This window comes from Callorhinus ursinus, unplaced genomic scaffold (genome assembly GCF_003265705.2).
Source record: "Callorhinus ursinus isolate GAN/ISIS: 27379988/994484 unplaced genomic scaffold, GSC_fseal_2.0 scaffold8, whole genome shotgun sequence".
Taxonomy (NCBI): Eukaryota; Metazoa; Chordata; class Mammalia; order Carnivora; family Otariidae; genus Callorhinus; species Callorhinus ursinus.
Genome location: NW_027397070.1, coordinates 9024797 through 9042433, shown reverse-complemented (window position 1 = coordinate 9042433; position 17637 = coordinate 9024797). Strand labels below are relative to the sequence as shown.

The 17637-nt window shown below is 39.0% G+C and overlaps 1 protein-coding gene across 10 annotated transcripts in view; it reads left to right on the top strand.

Moving 5' to 3' along the window:
- The window catches only part of HEATR5A (HEAT repeat containing 5A), a 111414-nt gene that overhangs the window by 89545 nt on the left and 4232 nt on the right, over window positions 1-17637 (top strand). For 7 of the 10 annotated variants that reach the window (XM_073895033.1, XM_025870201.2, XM_073895035.1 and 4 more), the window contains 5 exons: window positions 600-727; window positions 2217-2364; window positions 3789-4061; window positions 6068-6292; window positions 11338-11492. In XM_073895033.1, coding sequence (XP_073751134.1) covers window positions 600-727; window positions 2217-2364; window positions 3789-4061; window positions 6068-6292; window positions 11338-11492 — 929 coding nt within the window. The remainder of the gene's footprint in view (window positions 1-599; window positions 728-2216; window positions 2365-3788; window positions 4062-6067; window positions 6293-11337; window positions 11493-17637) is intronic. The other 3 variants (XM_025870204.2, XM_073895034.1, XR_012378954.1) reach the window with 2 other exon arrangements.

Here is a 17637-nt window from a genome sequence, read left to right as displayed (position 1 = left end):
AAAAAAGTACCTACTTCCTCAGGTATTGTGAGAATGAAACGAAATGGTATATGTAAAGATGCAGTGCTTGATCCATGATAATCACTCAGTAAGAATAAAGTAAGTAAGAATAAAGTTATGAAACTCTACATGTTGGGGCGTCTGGCTGGCTCAGTTGGTAGAGCATGCGACTCTTAATCTTAGGGTCATGAGTTCAAGCTCTGCGTGGGTCCTACTTTAAAAAAACTTATTTATTTATTTATTCTTAAGATTTTTTTATTTATTTAACAGAGACAGACAGCAAGAGAGGGAACACAAGCAGGGGGAGTGAGAGAGGGAGAAGCAGGCTTCCTGCCGAGCAGGAACCCTATGCAGGGCTAGATCCCAGGACCCTGGGATCATGATCTGAGCTGAAGGCAGTCACTTAACCAACTGAGCCACCCAGGTGCCCCTAAAAGACTTGCTTTATTACTTAATTGTTTAGTCTTAAATTCATTGTGGTTTTTTACTTTACCTTTTTGCCAAGCTTATTTGTATATCTTATCTAAATATAAAATGGATTCCTTAACTTCATGAACTAAGAATCTCAAAGAAGCCTCCTCTTTTTCTGTTTTCTGCAGGGATCAGTGTGGAATTTCTCTGTTCCTTACGCTCAGATGCAACCATGGAAAGCATTACTGCTTGTTTACATGCATTACAGGCCCTTCTAGATGTTCCTTGGCCCAGATCTAAAATTGGCAGTGACCAGGTGATTTCTTATTTTTTTGTTAGGCTTCTGTAGTTTTCAAGGAACAGGAATAAAAACATGTTCAGGTTACTACAGCAAACAGAAAATGAACACAGAGAAGTAAAAGAAAACTAAACTGCTGCACAACTTGATCTCTCAGAACTGGAACGCTGTCAGCAACTGTGCAGACCCAGGAGCAGTAATGCCTCTGACTGCCACTTTCTGTCTCTGCTTCTGCTGCACTGATTTCTGCTGCTAACCACTCAGTACCACCTCTTCAGTCGAACTTTCAGCAATGAGGGGAGGGCACTGTATTGAAGTGGCCAGTAGAGTAGCCACTAGTTACATGTAGAATTCCTTGTTTTTCTGCTTCAGTGCACCCTGTTCTTTGTATACATCTGTATCTTCTATTCCATTTCCCCAAGAAAGAATCTACTTGGTTCATATAATTATGTCTATTACAGAGTATTCCTATTGGCTGAGTTGTTCTTCCTGGTTTTTAAAGAGATTACTGGCTAGCCTATAGGTGGAGTCAGACACTAATATCTGACCCAGTTGTGACCATGATAATAGGATCACTATGAAAGTATGGCACTTCTTTAACATCTTTCCTAGGAGAAACTATGATTTTCTCTCTAGGTAGACTATAATTTAACCTGTTAACACTTTTGTTTATTAGGTTTAAATTACTAATCAGTGTCTTCCCTGACTGGGATTGTACTTGAATAAATTCTGAACTTTTTGTTCTTGTTTATTCTGTATATTAAAACAAGTACAGTAAAGACAGATTTACTCTACTATTTTCAAAGATGAAAGAAAGCCACCAGAGTAAGCATTAGAAAAGAAAAGCCGAAAAAGAGACTCTTTGTCCAGTGTATTTTATTTTATTTTTTTAGGATTTTATTTGAGAAAGTGAGTGAGCACACACGAGTGGGGGGAGGGGCAGGGGGAGAGGGACAAGGAGACTCCCCGCAGAGCAGGGAGCCTGACATGGGGCTCGATTCCAGGACCCTGGGATCATGACCTGAGCCCAAGGCAGATGCTTAACTGAGCCCACAGAGGCGCCCCAGTGTATTTTATTCTTTAGAGGGATATCCATTTTATGCTTATTAACTTACCACTTTTTAATGTCTTCCTTCTCCATCAATCTTTGTTATTACTAGAAAACTTCAGTGCAGATCTGGAAGTCTGGATGGCAGTGCTTTTATTCTTTTAGCTAGGTTTCTCACCTTGCTTTGGAAGTTTCCCTTTCCATTTTCCCATTTTAAGGCCTTTGTGAAAACGATCTTTTGTCATGGTGCCATCTCCTGCAAGGTGGGACAAAAACCAATCTGGAGTCAGTTTAAAGTGGAACAAGTGTTACCTAACTTTATTGTACATACACCTTTATTTTTTGTGAGCAATTTGTTAATATTCTCTTTTTGAACTTTTTCATGGCATTTAATATTGGTATTTTTAAAAAAGAAGTATGTGATTTCCAATAGTTTACCCTAAATGTTTTCTATGATAGGACTTGGGCATCGAGTTGTTGAATGTACTACATCGAGTAATTTTGACCCGAGAATCACCTTCTATTCAATTGGCTTCACTTGAAGTGGTAAGACAGATTATCTGTGCAGCTCAGGAACATGTCAAGGAGAAAAGACGAAGTGCAGAAGGTGAATGTTAACCCATAATGCAAAATTAATCATATTACTATAATCACATTAATCAACATTACTTTTTTAAAGTATTCGTACATGTCTTTGTTGTTCTGATAATGTTTTGTGTGTAGTAAAAATGAAACCTCTCTAGGTATGGTTTTAAGTCCTTTTATCCACCTCTACATGTTAGCTTGGATTTTGTTAGTAGCTAAGGTATTCCTTGGGAAAATGAGAATTTTAACAAAATCTGGAAGGGGAGAAAAAATCCTTTATACTGGTTAAGTACTTAAGTATAAGTGTTTACCAATGTACATGGAAGAACTGCTGACAGGTTTTTTTTAAGTTTTCTTTATTTAAGTAATCCCTACACCCAACGTTGGGGCTCGAACTCACAACCCAGAAATCAAGAGTTTTATGCTCCACCTATGGAGGCAGCCAAGTACCCCATAACTACTGACTATTTTTTAATGACTTATGTTTTGCAAAGTGATTAAATTGCTTGTTTATAAGTCTAATTTGGTATTAATGAGTTTATCATTTAATATTACATTTGACTACATATACCAGAAAACTCAATCTGACAGTGGATTTAAAACACAAGGACTTGTTCTGTCATGTAAAAGAAGTCCCAGAGGCAGGCAGTCCTGAACAGGCATGGCAGTTTCTTAAAAAACATTAGGGACCTTGGTTCATATCTTTCTGCCCGCCATTATCGATACTTAAGAGTACAAGGTAGGCACTGGAGCTGGACCTATCAGGTTCACATTCTTTTTTTTTTCTTTTTTTAAGATTTTATTTATTTGAGAGAGAGAGTGAGCACAGAGGGAAGAGTAGAGGGAGAAGGAGAAGCAGGAGAGCAAGGAGCCCGATGTGGGGCTCAATCCCAGGACCCTGGGATCATGACCTGAGCCAAAGGCAGACGCCCAACCGAGCCATCCAGGCTCCCCTCAGGTTCAGATTCTTAACAGCAAGGTGTTAACCGACAATATTTTAAAGCTGAGAGGGTTACCAAGGATTTCTTTTGATCTACTGCAATAGGTGGTCATAATAAAGACAATTCCTGTTACCTCCATGACTTTATCTTTCATTCTTTAACACCCAAGACTTCAGCCATTTATTTAAATGTTTTACCTACAACAGGGGCGCCTGGGTGGCTCAGTCGTTAAGCATCTGCCTTCGGCTCAGGTCATGGTCCCAGGGTCCTGGGATCGAGTCCCGCATCGGGCTCCCTGCTCAGTGGGAAGCCTGCTTCTCCCTCTCCCACTCCCCCTGCTTGTGTTCCCTCTCTCACTGTCTCTCTCTCTCTCTGTAAATTAAATAAATAAAATCTTTAAAAAAAAAAATGTTTTACCTACAACAGAAATGGACTTAAATTGCCATCTACCCAAACCAAAGCAAACACGAAGTGTTTGTTCAACACTGTTCTTTCTGTCTTTTAGTTGATGATGGGGCTGCCGAAAAGGAAACCCTGCCAGAGTTTGGAGAGGGAAAGGACACAGGAGGACTTGTGCCTGGGAAATCTTTGGTTTTTGCAACACTGGAATTGTGTGTATGCATTCTAGTTAGACAACTTCCAGAACTAAATCCTAAATTGACAGGTAGCCCAGGAGTAAAAGCTACAAAGCCACAGGTGCTATCGGAAGATGGAAGTAGATTGGTGTCAGCTGCGTTAGTCATCCTCTCTGAACTTCCTGCTGTATGCTCTCCTGAAGGTATGCTGTGGTATTTGACTGCTTTCCTTGACCTGGAAGGAGAGAAAAGGTTGTAGTAAATAAAGGAGATAATGGTTGCCAATCCTTTTCTCATTAAACTAATGCTGTCTCAAAGGTTTGGTGGGTAATCTTTTTAATCCTTTAAGATTAACATCACATTTTAGTAATTTGTTTTACTGAAAGGGTGAAGGTAAATAGAGAGATACCATGTACTATCAACAGATAATGCTCTTTTTTGGTTGACAGTATTTTTAACCTGTCAGTAGTAGTGATTTAGCTCTTGTGCATTTTTTGGTATAAAATACCTAATGGACTGTCCCTCTTTTGGTGATGACAGAGTTTGTCATCAGTTTGGAATCAAGTCCATACTTCTAATGGAGCATTTAAGGTTCCAGAGGGCTCTGCTGAGTCACTACCTCCTCCTGATTCCTTCTGTGTGAATCTTTAACCTAGGAACCTTCATGCTTATCCCTATTGTCCATGGTATTACTTGATCTGACGTGGCCCATCCCTTCTCTCCTTTTTAAAATTTTGCCTTTCTGGGGTGCCTGGGTGGCTCAGTCATTGAGCATCTGCCTTCGGCTCAGGTCATGATCCCGGGGTCCTGGGATCAGGCCCCACGGCAGGCTCCCTGCTCCGCGGGGGGCCTGCTTCTCCCTCTCCCACTCCCCCTGCTTGTGATCCCTCTCTCGCTGTGTCTCTCTCTGTCAAATAAATAAAATCTTAAAAAAATAAAATAAAATTTTGCCTTCATTTGAAGTTCATATCCAGGGGGTGCCTGGGTGGCTCAAGGCGTTAAGCGTCTGCCTTCGGCTTCAGTCATGATCCCAGGGTCCCGGGATCGAGCCCCACATTGGGCTCTCTGCTCAGCGGAAAGCCTGCTTCTCCCTCTCCCACTCCCCCTGCTTGTGTTCCCTCTCTCGCTGTCTCTCTCTGTCAAATAAATAAATAAATTCTTAAAAAAAAAAAATGAAATTCATATCCAGGCCTATGTTATCTGTAAATGCTTCCCTAAAAACTCTAGCTCATAAAGAGTTGTTTTTTCATGTGTGCATGCATATATCAGTGTGTATAATGTTGCTTCTATATGTAATTAGGTTTTATGCATCATATAGGGGCATTATCTGTAATTTGTTATTACATATCAAAAATATAAACATATACAAACAAATATGTCTTGTTTCCAATGAAATACTGTATCCTTTAGGAAGTTTAGTACATAATAGATGCTCCATACTTAATAGATTTCTTACTTGATAAGCATATTTTTGCTTAAGCATGTCTTGACCAACATATGTGCTATCTTTTAACATGATTTTCAGCTTTGGTTTGAATTAAAACCTATATTCCTTATTCTCACATACTGCCTTGCAGCAAGAATGGCAGAAAAAGTGATTAGTAGAAGATTTGGGACAAAAATACACCATGATAGTTTTGTTCAGTAACCTCTGGGAGCATTAAATTTACCATTTTAGTTTTAGTCTCTCATTTTAAACATAACTGACTTTTCAACTCCTTAGTGGCTATGAAATTTTTAATAATTTATACTGAGTGGACTGCTACAAATTCCTTAGAAAAAAGTTTGATATAAAATAAATTCAAGTAGATAGTAGTAATGGTTGTCCAACATTGTGAATGTACTTAATGCCACTGAATTGTACACTTTCAAGTGGTTAAAATTGTAAATTTCGTGTTGTCTATATTTTATCACACTAAAAAATAAATAAAAATAAATTCACCATTTGTCAACTACCAAATAAATAAGACAGCAAAAGATACCAAAAATACTGTGACACAATTTAAATAACATTTTCAGTTATAACCAAAATTTAATGCAGTCTTAAAAATCTTAATGCTACCTAAATTATCTTAATAGTTATAATCCTTTATGAAAAATGTCTTAAAAGCTAGAAATTTTTGACATTATCTTACTCATTGATGATTTCTTTTTAGGAACTATATGTATATACTAAAACATAAAGTGTTTTTAAAAATGTGTCTTACAGGAAGCATCTCAATTCTCCCTACTATATTGTACCTTACAATTGGGGTGCTCAGAGAAACTGCTGTGAAGTTACCTGGGGGCCAGTTATCTCCAACTGTTGCAGCTTCCCTACAGGCTCTGAAAGGAATATTGTCTTCTCCCATGGCCAGAGCAGAAAAGAGTCACACTGCTTGGACTGACCTCCTCCGTAGTGCTTTAACAACAATACTTGACTGTTGGGATCCAGGTAATTAAGGCTGTTTGGAAGCAATTGTTTAGTTTGTTATAAAAAGCAAGAGGAACATTTTTTTAAGAATAAGCTATTTAATTGATTGTATTTGGCATTCTCACCTAGTGGGGCCCATATTCATTGCATATGTGTTCAGAGAATATATATAAAGTAGATAGAAACATTTATGTTCTCATTTTAGTATCTTTATTCTTTAATACAGTTAAATGACTGGCAGCCTGTATATTAAGTTGACAGTGAAAAACCTTCAATTATAATTTTAGTTTATGAATATAGTATGATCCATAACTAGCTGACAGAACCTTTTAATGCACATATAAAAAAGTGCATAAGTTATGCATTAAAAATCTAAAATAAAATTGTTGGATTTATATCCTCATTCCACCACTTACTAGCTAATTCACTAGCTAAGTTACTCAACTTCTCTGAGCCTTAGTTTTCTCATTAACAAAATAAGGGTATCATGTTGCAGGAAATTGTTAGAGCAGTAACATAATATATGGAAAGCATATATTGATAGCCAGTATTATGTTCAGTATCCATTAAAATTTGTTTTTCTCTTATTACTGTTGTATAGTTTTCATTTTCAATAAAGTGTCATAGTGACTGTAAAAAGTCCTTAGACGTATTATAGATCATCCAAGCCTTCTTCTGTTTATAAATGTCACAGTTCACCATATTCTCATTCATATGGTGCAAAGGTTTCAATTGAATTCAGCATTTATTGACCACCTACTTTGTGCCAAAAGTTGAGTCTGGTGGAGTCTGGTATCTATAAATTGTTACATGATTAATATCATAAAGTACTCCTTGAAGGCAACAGTGATGTCTTAATTATCACCACATTTCTAAATATAGCAAAAGACTGATTAAAAAATGAGAGTAATCCACTCTGTTTGAGTGAATCAGGCAGAGTGTAACAGGTAGGGTTCTCTGGAAGCTCTTGCTGAAATGGTGTTTGGGGAGCAAGAAGTTTATTAAGGAACAACATCTGTGAAGGGAGTAGGGGAAAGTAGTATTGGCAGAAGAGGAAGTCGGACTCCAATGCAAGCCCCCAACATTTGGGAGCTCTGCAGATTGCCCATATGAGTGCTTCACATAGGCCTGTACTTTATCCTCAGATGTGGGCTACCACAGGAAGGATGTGATCTCAGTCAGGGCAACTCTAGCTGAGGCCAACCCTAAGGGAGCTAAGCTGACCATACTCCCGCAACTGGGTAGCACTTTCCCCCATGAAGGGGATCTCAGTGGTACAGCTCCATATCTACCACAAGAGGCTTCTCAGAAGAGTTGGTTTCGTATAGAATCAGAAAGCATTTTCCACATGGACATCATAGAAATGGGTTCTAGGCACATTTCGATTACACACCTGTAGACCTAAATAATATGGTACATCTGGGGACAGCAAGTAGAATAATGAAAGGATGTTGGGTTAAAGGAAAAGGCGGAGGAGGGTGATGAATAGTGATTATTAAAGAGATGAAGTTGGATGGTACATGGGGCCAGATTATGGAGGGTTTGCATGGTTTGTAATTTGGACTGCTTTTAATAGGCATTTGGAATCACTAAAGGGTTTTAAGAAGGGAAGTGATAGGATTTGCATTTCTGAAGAATCACTGTGACAGCTATAGAAAAAAAATTCTTGAAGGTAAGATAGTAATGTAAGGATAAAGAGTAAAGTGTTAAAAATAAAATCTTAAGCATGTGTATTAACAGAATTTACTGATAGTTTGGTTTAGGAATTGAAGGAGTACATTGAGCACTCATAGTGCCATTAACAAATTCCAAAGTGAACCTTTTCAGGGGAATGTAATGAGCTGAGTTTGAAATGCCTTTCAGATAATCAAGTAGAGCATAATATGTAGAGGTCTGGAGTTCAAGTAATCCGAGCTAGAGATGATTTTAGACTATGTGTATTGGAGAGTTATCAGTGTAATGTATGGGATGGATAAAATCACCCAAATTGAGTTTATGGAGCAAGATGGAAGAGATGCAGGAGAGAATGCAGTCACAGAAGCCAAGGAAAAGAGTTTTTTTAATGGTGAGAGCTTGGTCAGCAGTGTAAATGGAAGGTAAGGAAAGTAAGGATAGACTCCTGTCGATAAGAAGAAAAGAAAGCTGAAGGAAAGCATAGGGGCCAGGAATTTTTTTAAGATAAGACTCCAGCATGAATTTGTGCTTATGGGGAAAAAAAGGTGGAGATGAAATTGGAGTTGGAAATATTAGGGAGGGAAGCAATGTCCCCTTCTAAGCAGGAAGAAATAAAATTCATAGTACATTTAGAAGGATTAACCTTTGCCAGTGGGAGGGAAGAAAAGGAGGTAGAGATGGGAAGTAATAAGTGTAAGTTTTTATGATGAGAGTTACAAAGAGCTTGCCTCTTCCATCACACACCACAAATATGTTTTTTGTTGTTTATCAGAGAATGAGGTTAGGACAGTGGGGATTTAGACTAGCTACTGAGAGAAATTAAAGCAGGAGCTGATGATCACAGGGAAACCATTTTCTGTGTAAAAATTGCTTGAAAACTTAGCGATTTAAAACAACAAACTATTATCTGATAGTTTATGGGTCAGAAATTTGGAGCAGCATACATGGGTGGTTCTCACTCATGAGGTTACTGTTAAGATGTTGGCCAGGGCTGCAGCTAGAAGATCCATTTCCAAGATGACTCACTCATGGCTCTTGGAAAGAGTCTTCAGTCTCTTGCTGGCTATTAGCAGGAGGCTTTGCTTCCTCACCACAGAGGCCTCTCCGTGGGCCTAATGCTAAGGGAATGTTGCATTTATGCTAGGGTAAAAGAGGATAGGAAAAAGGGGAGTTTAGGGAGGGGTATGGGGAATAGGGAATTTTAGAAGAAATGGGGAAGAGGAACCCAGGAGAGCTTTATCCTACTGAAAATAAAAAGACATTTTTACTAAACAGACTAGCTGACTATGTTGCAGTTTCAAGTTGTCATGAATGACTGAAAATAACAACTGTTTGGGAAGCAGTATAGCATCATGATTAACAGTATGCTCTCGAATAAAACTATCTGCCTTACTAATTGTGTGACTTGGGCAAATGACTAAATTTCTGTTCCTCATCCATAAAATGGAAGAAATAAGCACCCATCTCATGGTGCTGTTATGTGGATTAAATATTTCATATATAAATAAAGTACTTATAATAATGCTGTCATCATTTTAAATGTTGACCCAAGTACCTTTTACTTTAAAATTATCCAAATTATTTTTATAAAATCCCATTCATTATAATATTTTGCTTTCATTACTGTTATTGTTTCATTATTATCTGTCAAGCCTCAGTTAAGATATTAATCTCCTTAAGGCTTTCTCTGACCACCCAGTGTAGCAACTCCTGAGTTGCTTTCTTTTATTTTCTTTTTTTTTTTTAAACTTCATTTACTTATTTGAGGTACCTGGGTGGCTTAGTCAGTTAGGTGTCTGACTCTTGATCTCTTTAGCTCAGGTCTTGATCTCAAGGTTGTGAGTTCATTTCCCACACTGGGCTCCAATGCTGGGTATGGAGCCTACTTATTTTAAAAAAAAAAAAGGGGGGGGCGCCTGGGTGGCTCAGTTGGTTAAGCAACTGCCTTCGGCTCAGGTCATGATCCTAGAGTCCTGGGATCAAGTCCCACATCGGGCTCCCTGCTCAGCAGGGAGTCTGCTTCTCCCTCTGACCCTCTTCCCTCCAATGCTATCTCTCATTCTCTCTCAAATAAATAAATAAAATCTTTTTTTAAAAAAAGTTTATTATTTAAGAATCTTTGCACCCAACATGGGGCTCGAATTCACGACCCTGATATCAAGTGTCACATGCTCTACCAGCTGAGCCAGCCAGGAGCCCCAACTTTTATCTTTTAATGTATTTTTTATATTCATAGACCTTGTGACTAACTGAAATTAAATTCTTTACTTCCTGGTGTACAGTATATCTTCTGTAACTTATATTCTCAGTGCCAGAAAGAATGCTCTTTCTTAAATATTTGTTGAATGAATGTTAGCAAAGCTATTATCTCGATCCCTGTATATCATTTCTTCATAAGTAGTAATCCATTCTTACACAGTTTCATGAGTCAAATTTGCCACCCCTTTTCCTTTTCAAATAAAATTGAGTTTTCACAGCAGGTTCATTAAAATTATTAAATGAGATTATGAAGGTAAATATGGGAGGAAATGAAGGAGAATTATATCTAATAGAAAATTCCTTCAGATAATTGTGGCCCGTGTGGTATTTTCAGATTTTTTTCTACTGTTAAAAAGGGGTATATAGGGCGCCTGGGTGGCTCATTTGGTTGGGCGACTGCCTTCAGCTCAGGTCGTGATCCTGGAGTCCTGGGATCGAGTCCCACATCAGGCTCCCTGCTCAGCGGGGAGTCTGCTTCTCCCTCTGGCCCTCTTCCCTCTCGTGCTCTCTATCTCTCATTCTCTCTCAAATAAATAAATAAAACCTTTAAAAAAAAAAAGTGGTATATAGCAAAGCACTAAGGTATTTTCACTTGACACTTGTATTATCAAAATATGAATACCTTAATCTTAAAAAAGAAAAATCAGTTGTACATGCATTTCTGAGTTCCACAACAAAAATGATACTATAATAGCTAACACATGTTGACCATATGTGCAACATGCTATTCAAATGCCTTACGTGAATAACTCATTTAATCCTCATAACTTTATAAATGCAAGTACTGTTAATATTTCCATTTTATAAATGAGAAAACTAAAAATGAGGTTCAGTGTCCAAGGTCACACACCTAGTAAATGTATATTCCTAGTAAATATACATATATATTTACTGATGTCTACCTGTAAAGAATATAACTACTTTGGTAATTTTTGGTTGTAGAATTACCTACAGTGTACATTCTAAAACCTACAACATTTGCCAGGATTCTTAAAATCAGTCCATTAGTGTTTATTGTCTGAAACTGTTGTGTACACAAAAATTGTTGCTGTCAAACTAGAGGCATCTTCACACAGGTACCTAAAACAAATACAGCAATCTTGGGATGTTTCTCATAGATCATTTCTCTTTAGTAGATGGAACACATCAAGAACTTGATGAAATCAGTCTACTTACTGCTATCACAGTATTTATTTTGTCTACCAGTCCAGAAGTTACTACCATCCCATGCCTTCAGAAGCGCTGTATTGAGAAATTTAAGGCTACTCTTGAGATAAAAGATCCTGTGGTAAGTGTCTTTAGTAGAGAGATGTTTGTAATAGGAATATGTTTAGGCTTTTCTTGAATTTTTCTTTGTGATTTTATTGGCTCCAACAAGAAGTACCAGACTAAATTTTTTATTTTTAGGTTTGGAGCAGTTTCTATTCTTAGGGTGACAAAGCCAAACAATAATGGTCTTACTCTTTGGCCCCAGGGTAGAGCATAGTCGGAGGAAGATAAAGGAAATGTTTAAGAAACAAAAACCTTGATTTGAAATAGGGACATTTTTAAAATTGATCTATCTCTAGAACTTACAAGGGACATTTAGTAAGATACTTTGTTTTTGTTTTTTTAAAGATTTTATTCACTCACTTATTTTAGAGAGAGCCTGCATGCAAGCGGGGGAGGGAGAGGGAGAAGCAGACTCCACATTGAGCGTGGAGCTCAGTCTTGTGACCCTGAGATCGTGATCTGAACCAAAATCAAGACTTGGGACACTCAACTGACTGAACCACCCAGGCGCTCCTTAATAAGACACTTTGTAGCTTATTTGTAGTGGATTTCCTAAAAAAGGAAGACTTCACATGTCTTCAAGAATATGGTATGAAATAATGGGACCCATCCCAAAAACAGTACATACAAGTTAATCTCATTCCTTTATGACCCCTTCATTTGCTAAATTTACATCCTATTCCTTTATGCACTGCAGAATGAGTTGGTCTGAAAGACTTCATTAACAATTAGATTTGGGGGAAATCTGTCAATAATATCAAAAGGTTTTAAAACATTTCATCAGGGGCGCCTGGGTGGCTCAGTTGGTTAAGCGACTGCCTTCGGCTCAGGTCATGATCCTGGAGTCCCGGGATCGAGTCCCACATCGGGCTCCCTGCTCAACAGGGAGTCTGCTTCTCCCTCTGCCCCTCCCCCCTCATGTGCGTGCTCTCTCTCTCTCTCTCTCATTCTCTCTCGCAAATAAATAAATAAAATTTAAAAAAAAAAAAAAAAACATTTCATCAAATAGTAGTAGGACTATATATAGGTCACTGTGAAAAATACTTAGTTATCCATTTACCCAGATGGACAGTTAAAGATAGATACATAGTTTAAAAAACCAACAAAACTTAGTTCTTTTAATAGAGAACATTTAGTTTTCCTTAGCTTAGTAATCAAAGACTTGATAAAGACAGCATGAAACATGGGAAATTATTTTGATAAAATGCAGAATCTTTATTTTCTAGGTAGATTATTTTAATAAGGCAAAGAAAAACCTTTTATAATCTTTTATCAGGAGCAGACCAATAATCCAAGAAAACTTTGTCCATTTAACAGAGAAAACCAAATTCTAATTTTGTACCAGTGTATTTATGATATTAAAGCTCATTTTCTTTTTTATTTAAATGAATTTATGCTAATCTTAGCTTGACCATGAATAAAATTCCTTTCCCAAAATCCCTTTCCACAAACCTTCTACAACTTTCTTTGTACTTTCAGATCTTGTCCTCTGTTTTTCCCCTTTTCCATCCTGAAATAACCAGTCTCACTTTAGGACAAAATTAATTTCTTTTCCCGCAACAAAATTGCATCTGCATCCCTCATTCTTTCTCTTACTGAAAACACACATTCTACTTTGCTAGGATACAGAGATGATTCTGTTATCGATGGATGGATCACAGCCGCTAACTCAGGAAACAAGTGGTTAAGCCCTGGCACGCTGCTGAGGTCAACTGCTCCATCCCTAGGAATCCCAAGGGGGCTGGACAAATCAAATGCATAGCTCCTGGGTGGGTTTGCCAACACTGTTACCAAACAAACTCAGATAAACTAATTGCAGGAGAAGGGTTTGGAAAAGAGAACTGGAGAGCTTTATTTGGGGGGCCAGCAGCCAGGGGAGGTGGCTCAAGCCTTAACAGCTGATCTCTCTGCCAGCAAATGCATACCTAGAGTTTGATAGGGAAAGGTTTGGGGGATTCATGCAAGAGCAGGCAGCACTGATCATGGGAAGGGGTCAGTATGTGTTCAGCAAATGATCATGGGCAGGGAAGGGTATGGGATGTGGTCTTCTAGACATTCCGTTGCTATCAGGGCTTTTCTGGCCTGGTAGTTGGAATGTTCAGGTCATTGCAAAATGTCTTCCATCAATGCCTCAAGAAAGTATGATAAGAAAGAACAACAGTGGTTTTCAGATAGGGCATGAGTTAAGCAGTCTTGTCTGTTTCTGGTCTTAACTGTTAGGGCCTATAGTTGAGCTAGAGGGCTTGCTGACAAGTACTTCTAGTAGTTTAATTACATACATGAAAATTTTTAACCCTTAGAAACCTTAATTTCTTTTTTTAAGATTTATTTATTTACTTTTAAGATTTTATTTATTTGAGAGGCAGAGCATGAACGGGGGCTGGGGGCAGAAGGCAAGGGACAAGCAGACTCCGCTTAGCAGGGAGCCCCACACAGGGCTCAGTCCCAGGACCCTGGGATCACAACCTGAGCCAAAGGAAGACACTTAACCAACTGAGCCACCCAGGCATCCCTTATTTATTTATTTTAGAGAGAGTGTGCGGTGGGGGGAGGGGGGCAGACGGAGAGTCTCATGCAGACTGTGCACCAAGCATGGAGCCTCACCCAGGACTCAATCCCATGACCCTGAGATCATGAACTGAGCCGAAACCAAGAATCAGACCTTCAACCGACTGCACCACCCAGGCGCCCCAGAAACCTTAATTTCTAATAGAAAACTGTGAACTGTTAAACCAACATTCTTGAGATTGACAAATTTATGAATACATTTTGCAATTTCTAAAAATATATTCTTCCTCAGTATATTTTGTGGTAGGGAACCAAACATGTTTACTAACAGACCCAGCTATCTTACGTTTCTTGGTAGTAAACCAAAAATAGATAAACCTATGTTCAGTAATTACTGTTTCAGTTTTTATTTTTTATTTTATTTGGCAATGATCCAGATATTCAGTGAATATCCATCTTTCAACTTATCTCAGTATAATTTTAAGGTTTCAAGTTACCAAAAAGATTTTTGGAAACTATTTTTAAGTAAACACACAGATGCAGGCAGACCAGGTCTGAGGACCCACCAAAAGGTCCTTGGCTTTTCGCAGGATGAAAATCAAACGCAAGCCAAAAGGAAAAGTGAGCAGAATTATTGAAGATGTAGAGCAGATACACAGAGCATCTGGGAGACTCAGAAAGGAAGAGGAGGGACACCTGAGTGGCTCAGTCAGTTGGGCGTCTGCCTTTGGCTCAGGTCTGCTTCTCCCTCTGCCCCTCCCCCCCACTTGTGCTCTCTCTTGCTCTCTCTGTCTGAAATACATAAATAAAATCTTTTAAAAAAAAGAAGAAAGAAAGGAAAAGGAACATGAGTCTCATCCTTGTTAGGGGATCAGTTTTATTGAGGATGGTGGTTTGTTGTATGTGTCCTCTGACACATCCAGGAACTGGTCAAACAAGGATTAAGTGCTCAGGTATCTTCCATAAGTTACTTATGCCCTCAAGTCAGGGGTCTTGGCATCAAAGTTTTTAGAATCAGTGGTCTTGGAGAACATTCATGACATTTGTGATGGCCCTGCCTGGTCACTCCTTTGATGTTCTCAAGCAAAGAGCTTTCATTTTAAAGTTTGAGCCATGAGATAGGTATGATGATGAAACCTCATTAGCTGATTAAAGAGCATTTGGATCCAGGGTGCCTGGATGGCTCAGTTGGTTAAGCGGTTGCCTTCAGCTCAGGTCATGATCCCAGGGTCCTAGGATTGAGTCCCGCATCAGGCTCCCTGCTCAGCAGAGAGCCTGCTTCTCCCTCTCCCTCTGCCTGCCTCTCTGCCTACTTGTGCTATCTCTGTCAAATAAATAAATAAAATCTTAAAAAAAAAAAGCAGTTGGATCCAGATTGTGTTTCTAAAGTTTTTATTTAAATTCCCATTAACATACAGTGTTCTATTAGCTTCAGGTGTACAATATAGTGACTCAACAATTCTATACATTACTCAGTGCTCATGACAAGTGTATTCTTTTTTTTTTTTTTAAGAGTTTGTTTATTTAGGTGCACCTGGGTGGCTCAATTGGTTAAGCAACTGCCTTCGACTCAGGTCATGATCCTAGAGTCTCAGGATCAAGTCCCACATCAGGCTCCCTCCTCAGTGGGAAGTCTGCCTCTCCTGATCTTACCTCCTCTCATGCACTCCATCTCTCACTCTCTCTCTCTAATAAGTAAATAAAATCTTAAAAAAAAAAAGATCTTATTTATTTGAGAGAGAGAGTGAGAGCAGGAGCAGGGGGCAGACAGAGGGAGAGGGAGAAGCAGACTCCCCACCGAGCAGGGAGCCTGATGCAGGGCTCAATCCCAGGACCCTGGGATCATGACCTGAGCCGAAGGCAGATGCTTAACTGACTGAGCCACCCAGGTGCCCAGCAAGTGTATTCTTTAATCCCCTTCATCTATTTCACCCATCCTCCCATCCACCTCCCCTCTGTTAACTATCGGTTTGTTCTTTATAGTTAAGTCTGTTTCTTGGTTTGCCTCCCTGTTTCTCTTTTTCCCCTTTGCTTGTTTTGTTTCTTAAATTCCACATATGAATAAAATCATATGGATGGTACTGTCTTTAACTTATTTCACTCAGCATAATACTCTCTAGCTGTACCCATGTCATGTCAAATGGTAAGATTTCATTCTTTTTTATGGCTGAGTAATATTCCATTGTATAGTAGTTCTTTTTTTTCTTAAAGTAGTTTCCACTCCCAGCATGGAACCCACTGTGGGGCTTGAACTCACAACCCTTAGATAAAACCTGAGCTGAGATCGAGTCAGATGCTTAACTGGCTGAACCACCGAAGCACCCCTCTCTTTATTTATTTATTTATTTTAATTTTGATTTATTTGTCAGAGAGAGAGCACAAGCAGTGGGAAAGGCAGAGGCAGAGGGAGAAGCAGGCTCCCCAGTGAGCAGGGAGCCCTATGCAGGACTTGATCCCAGGACCCTAGTATCGTGGCCTGAGCGGAAGGCAGAGGCTTAACCTGCTGAGCCACCCAGGGGCCCCTATCCCTCCCTTTAAAAAAAAAAAAAAAAGCCTCTTCTTTTTTTTTTCTCCAGTCTTAGGAATTAGGAATAATCTAGATAACAGTTCCTAGAGAATACTTGGTAAAACATTTACATCTCAAAGGCACAGGAAAGAATGCAAGTTCCTCCAGAAAGGACTTTTGTTCCCTTTGGCCTGGATTTTTAACAATACTTACAAGCCTTTTGAGATAAAAAGGGAAGGTTTTAGGATTGGTAAAAAGGATAGGTGGATTTTGAATTGTTTCTGGAGCCTCATTTCTGTTTTTGAAAAGATCTGTAAAATAAGGATAGTTGCTAGAGGGAACACAAGCAGGGGGAGTGGGAGAGGGAGAAGCAGCTTCCCGATGAGCAGGGAGCCCGATCCGGGACTCGATCCCGGGACCCTGGGATCATGACCTGAGCCAAAGGCAGATACTTAACGACTGAGCCACCCAGGCACCCCGGACTGTTGCTTTTAATTCCTCGAAGAATTGGTTTGCAACTGGAAAGACTTCATAGGTCGACCCACCTGTATAACTACATTATCTTCAATTTGCTTCTTTGTATCTGGGAGATTGTCAACTAAGATGGAAATCAAAAAGATTACTATGTTTTCGATTTAGAGTTGTGTGTCTTGGAACATTTTAGTAGGTACAAAGTTTCATTTTAGCTTAATGAAGGAATCCTCAAAAACATTCCCATCAGGCTCTGAAAATCAGCTTCTAATTTGGCCAACTTTTGCCCATAGACTTACCTTGGTAATAGAGTTACTTGAGTTCCCTTGAACTCAAGAGGCATCCTCAAAGAGGATGCAAAAGATGTTTTATTTTCCTCATTCTACTTGTTACTACAGACAGAGATCTGGGAGAGTGGACTCTTGTAAGGATTATCATTCTTTGCTGGCTTCTGCCAGTTTCCCCAGGATCCCATGTGCAGTCCTGAATGGGATTTATGTACAGAGTGTAGCTCCAGTATCTACCAGAATTTGGTGATTTTTCCATTAATTTTAATTTTAGTTTCCTTTGTCTATTTAAAGAATAATAGCAGTGTACCAGAAATTCCCTCAGAATCTTGTCAGCTCTGGGAGAGACCTTTATGAGACCTTCTTCCAAGGTAGATATGGAGGCATTT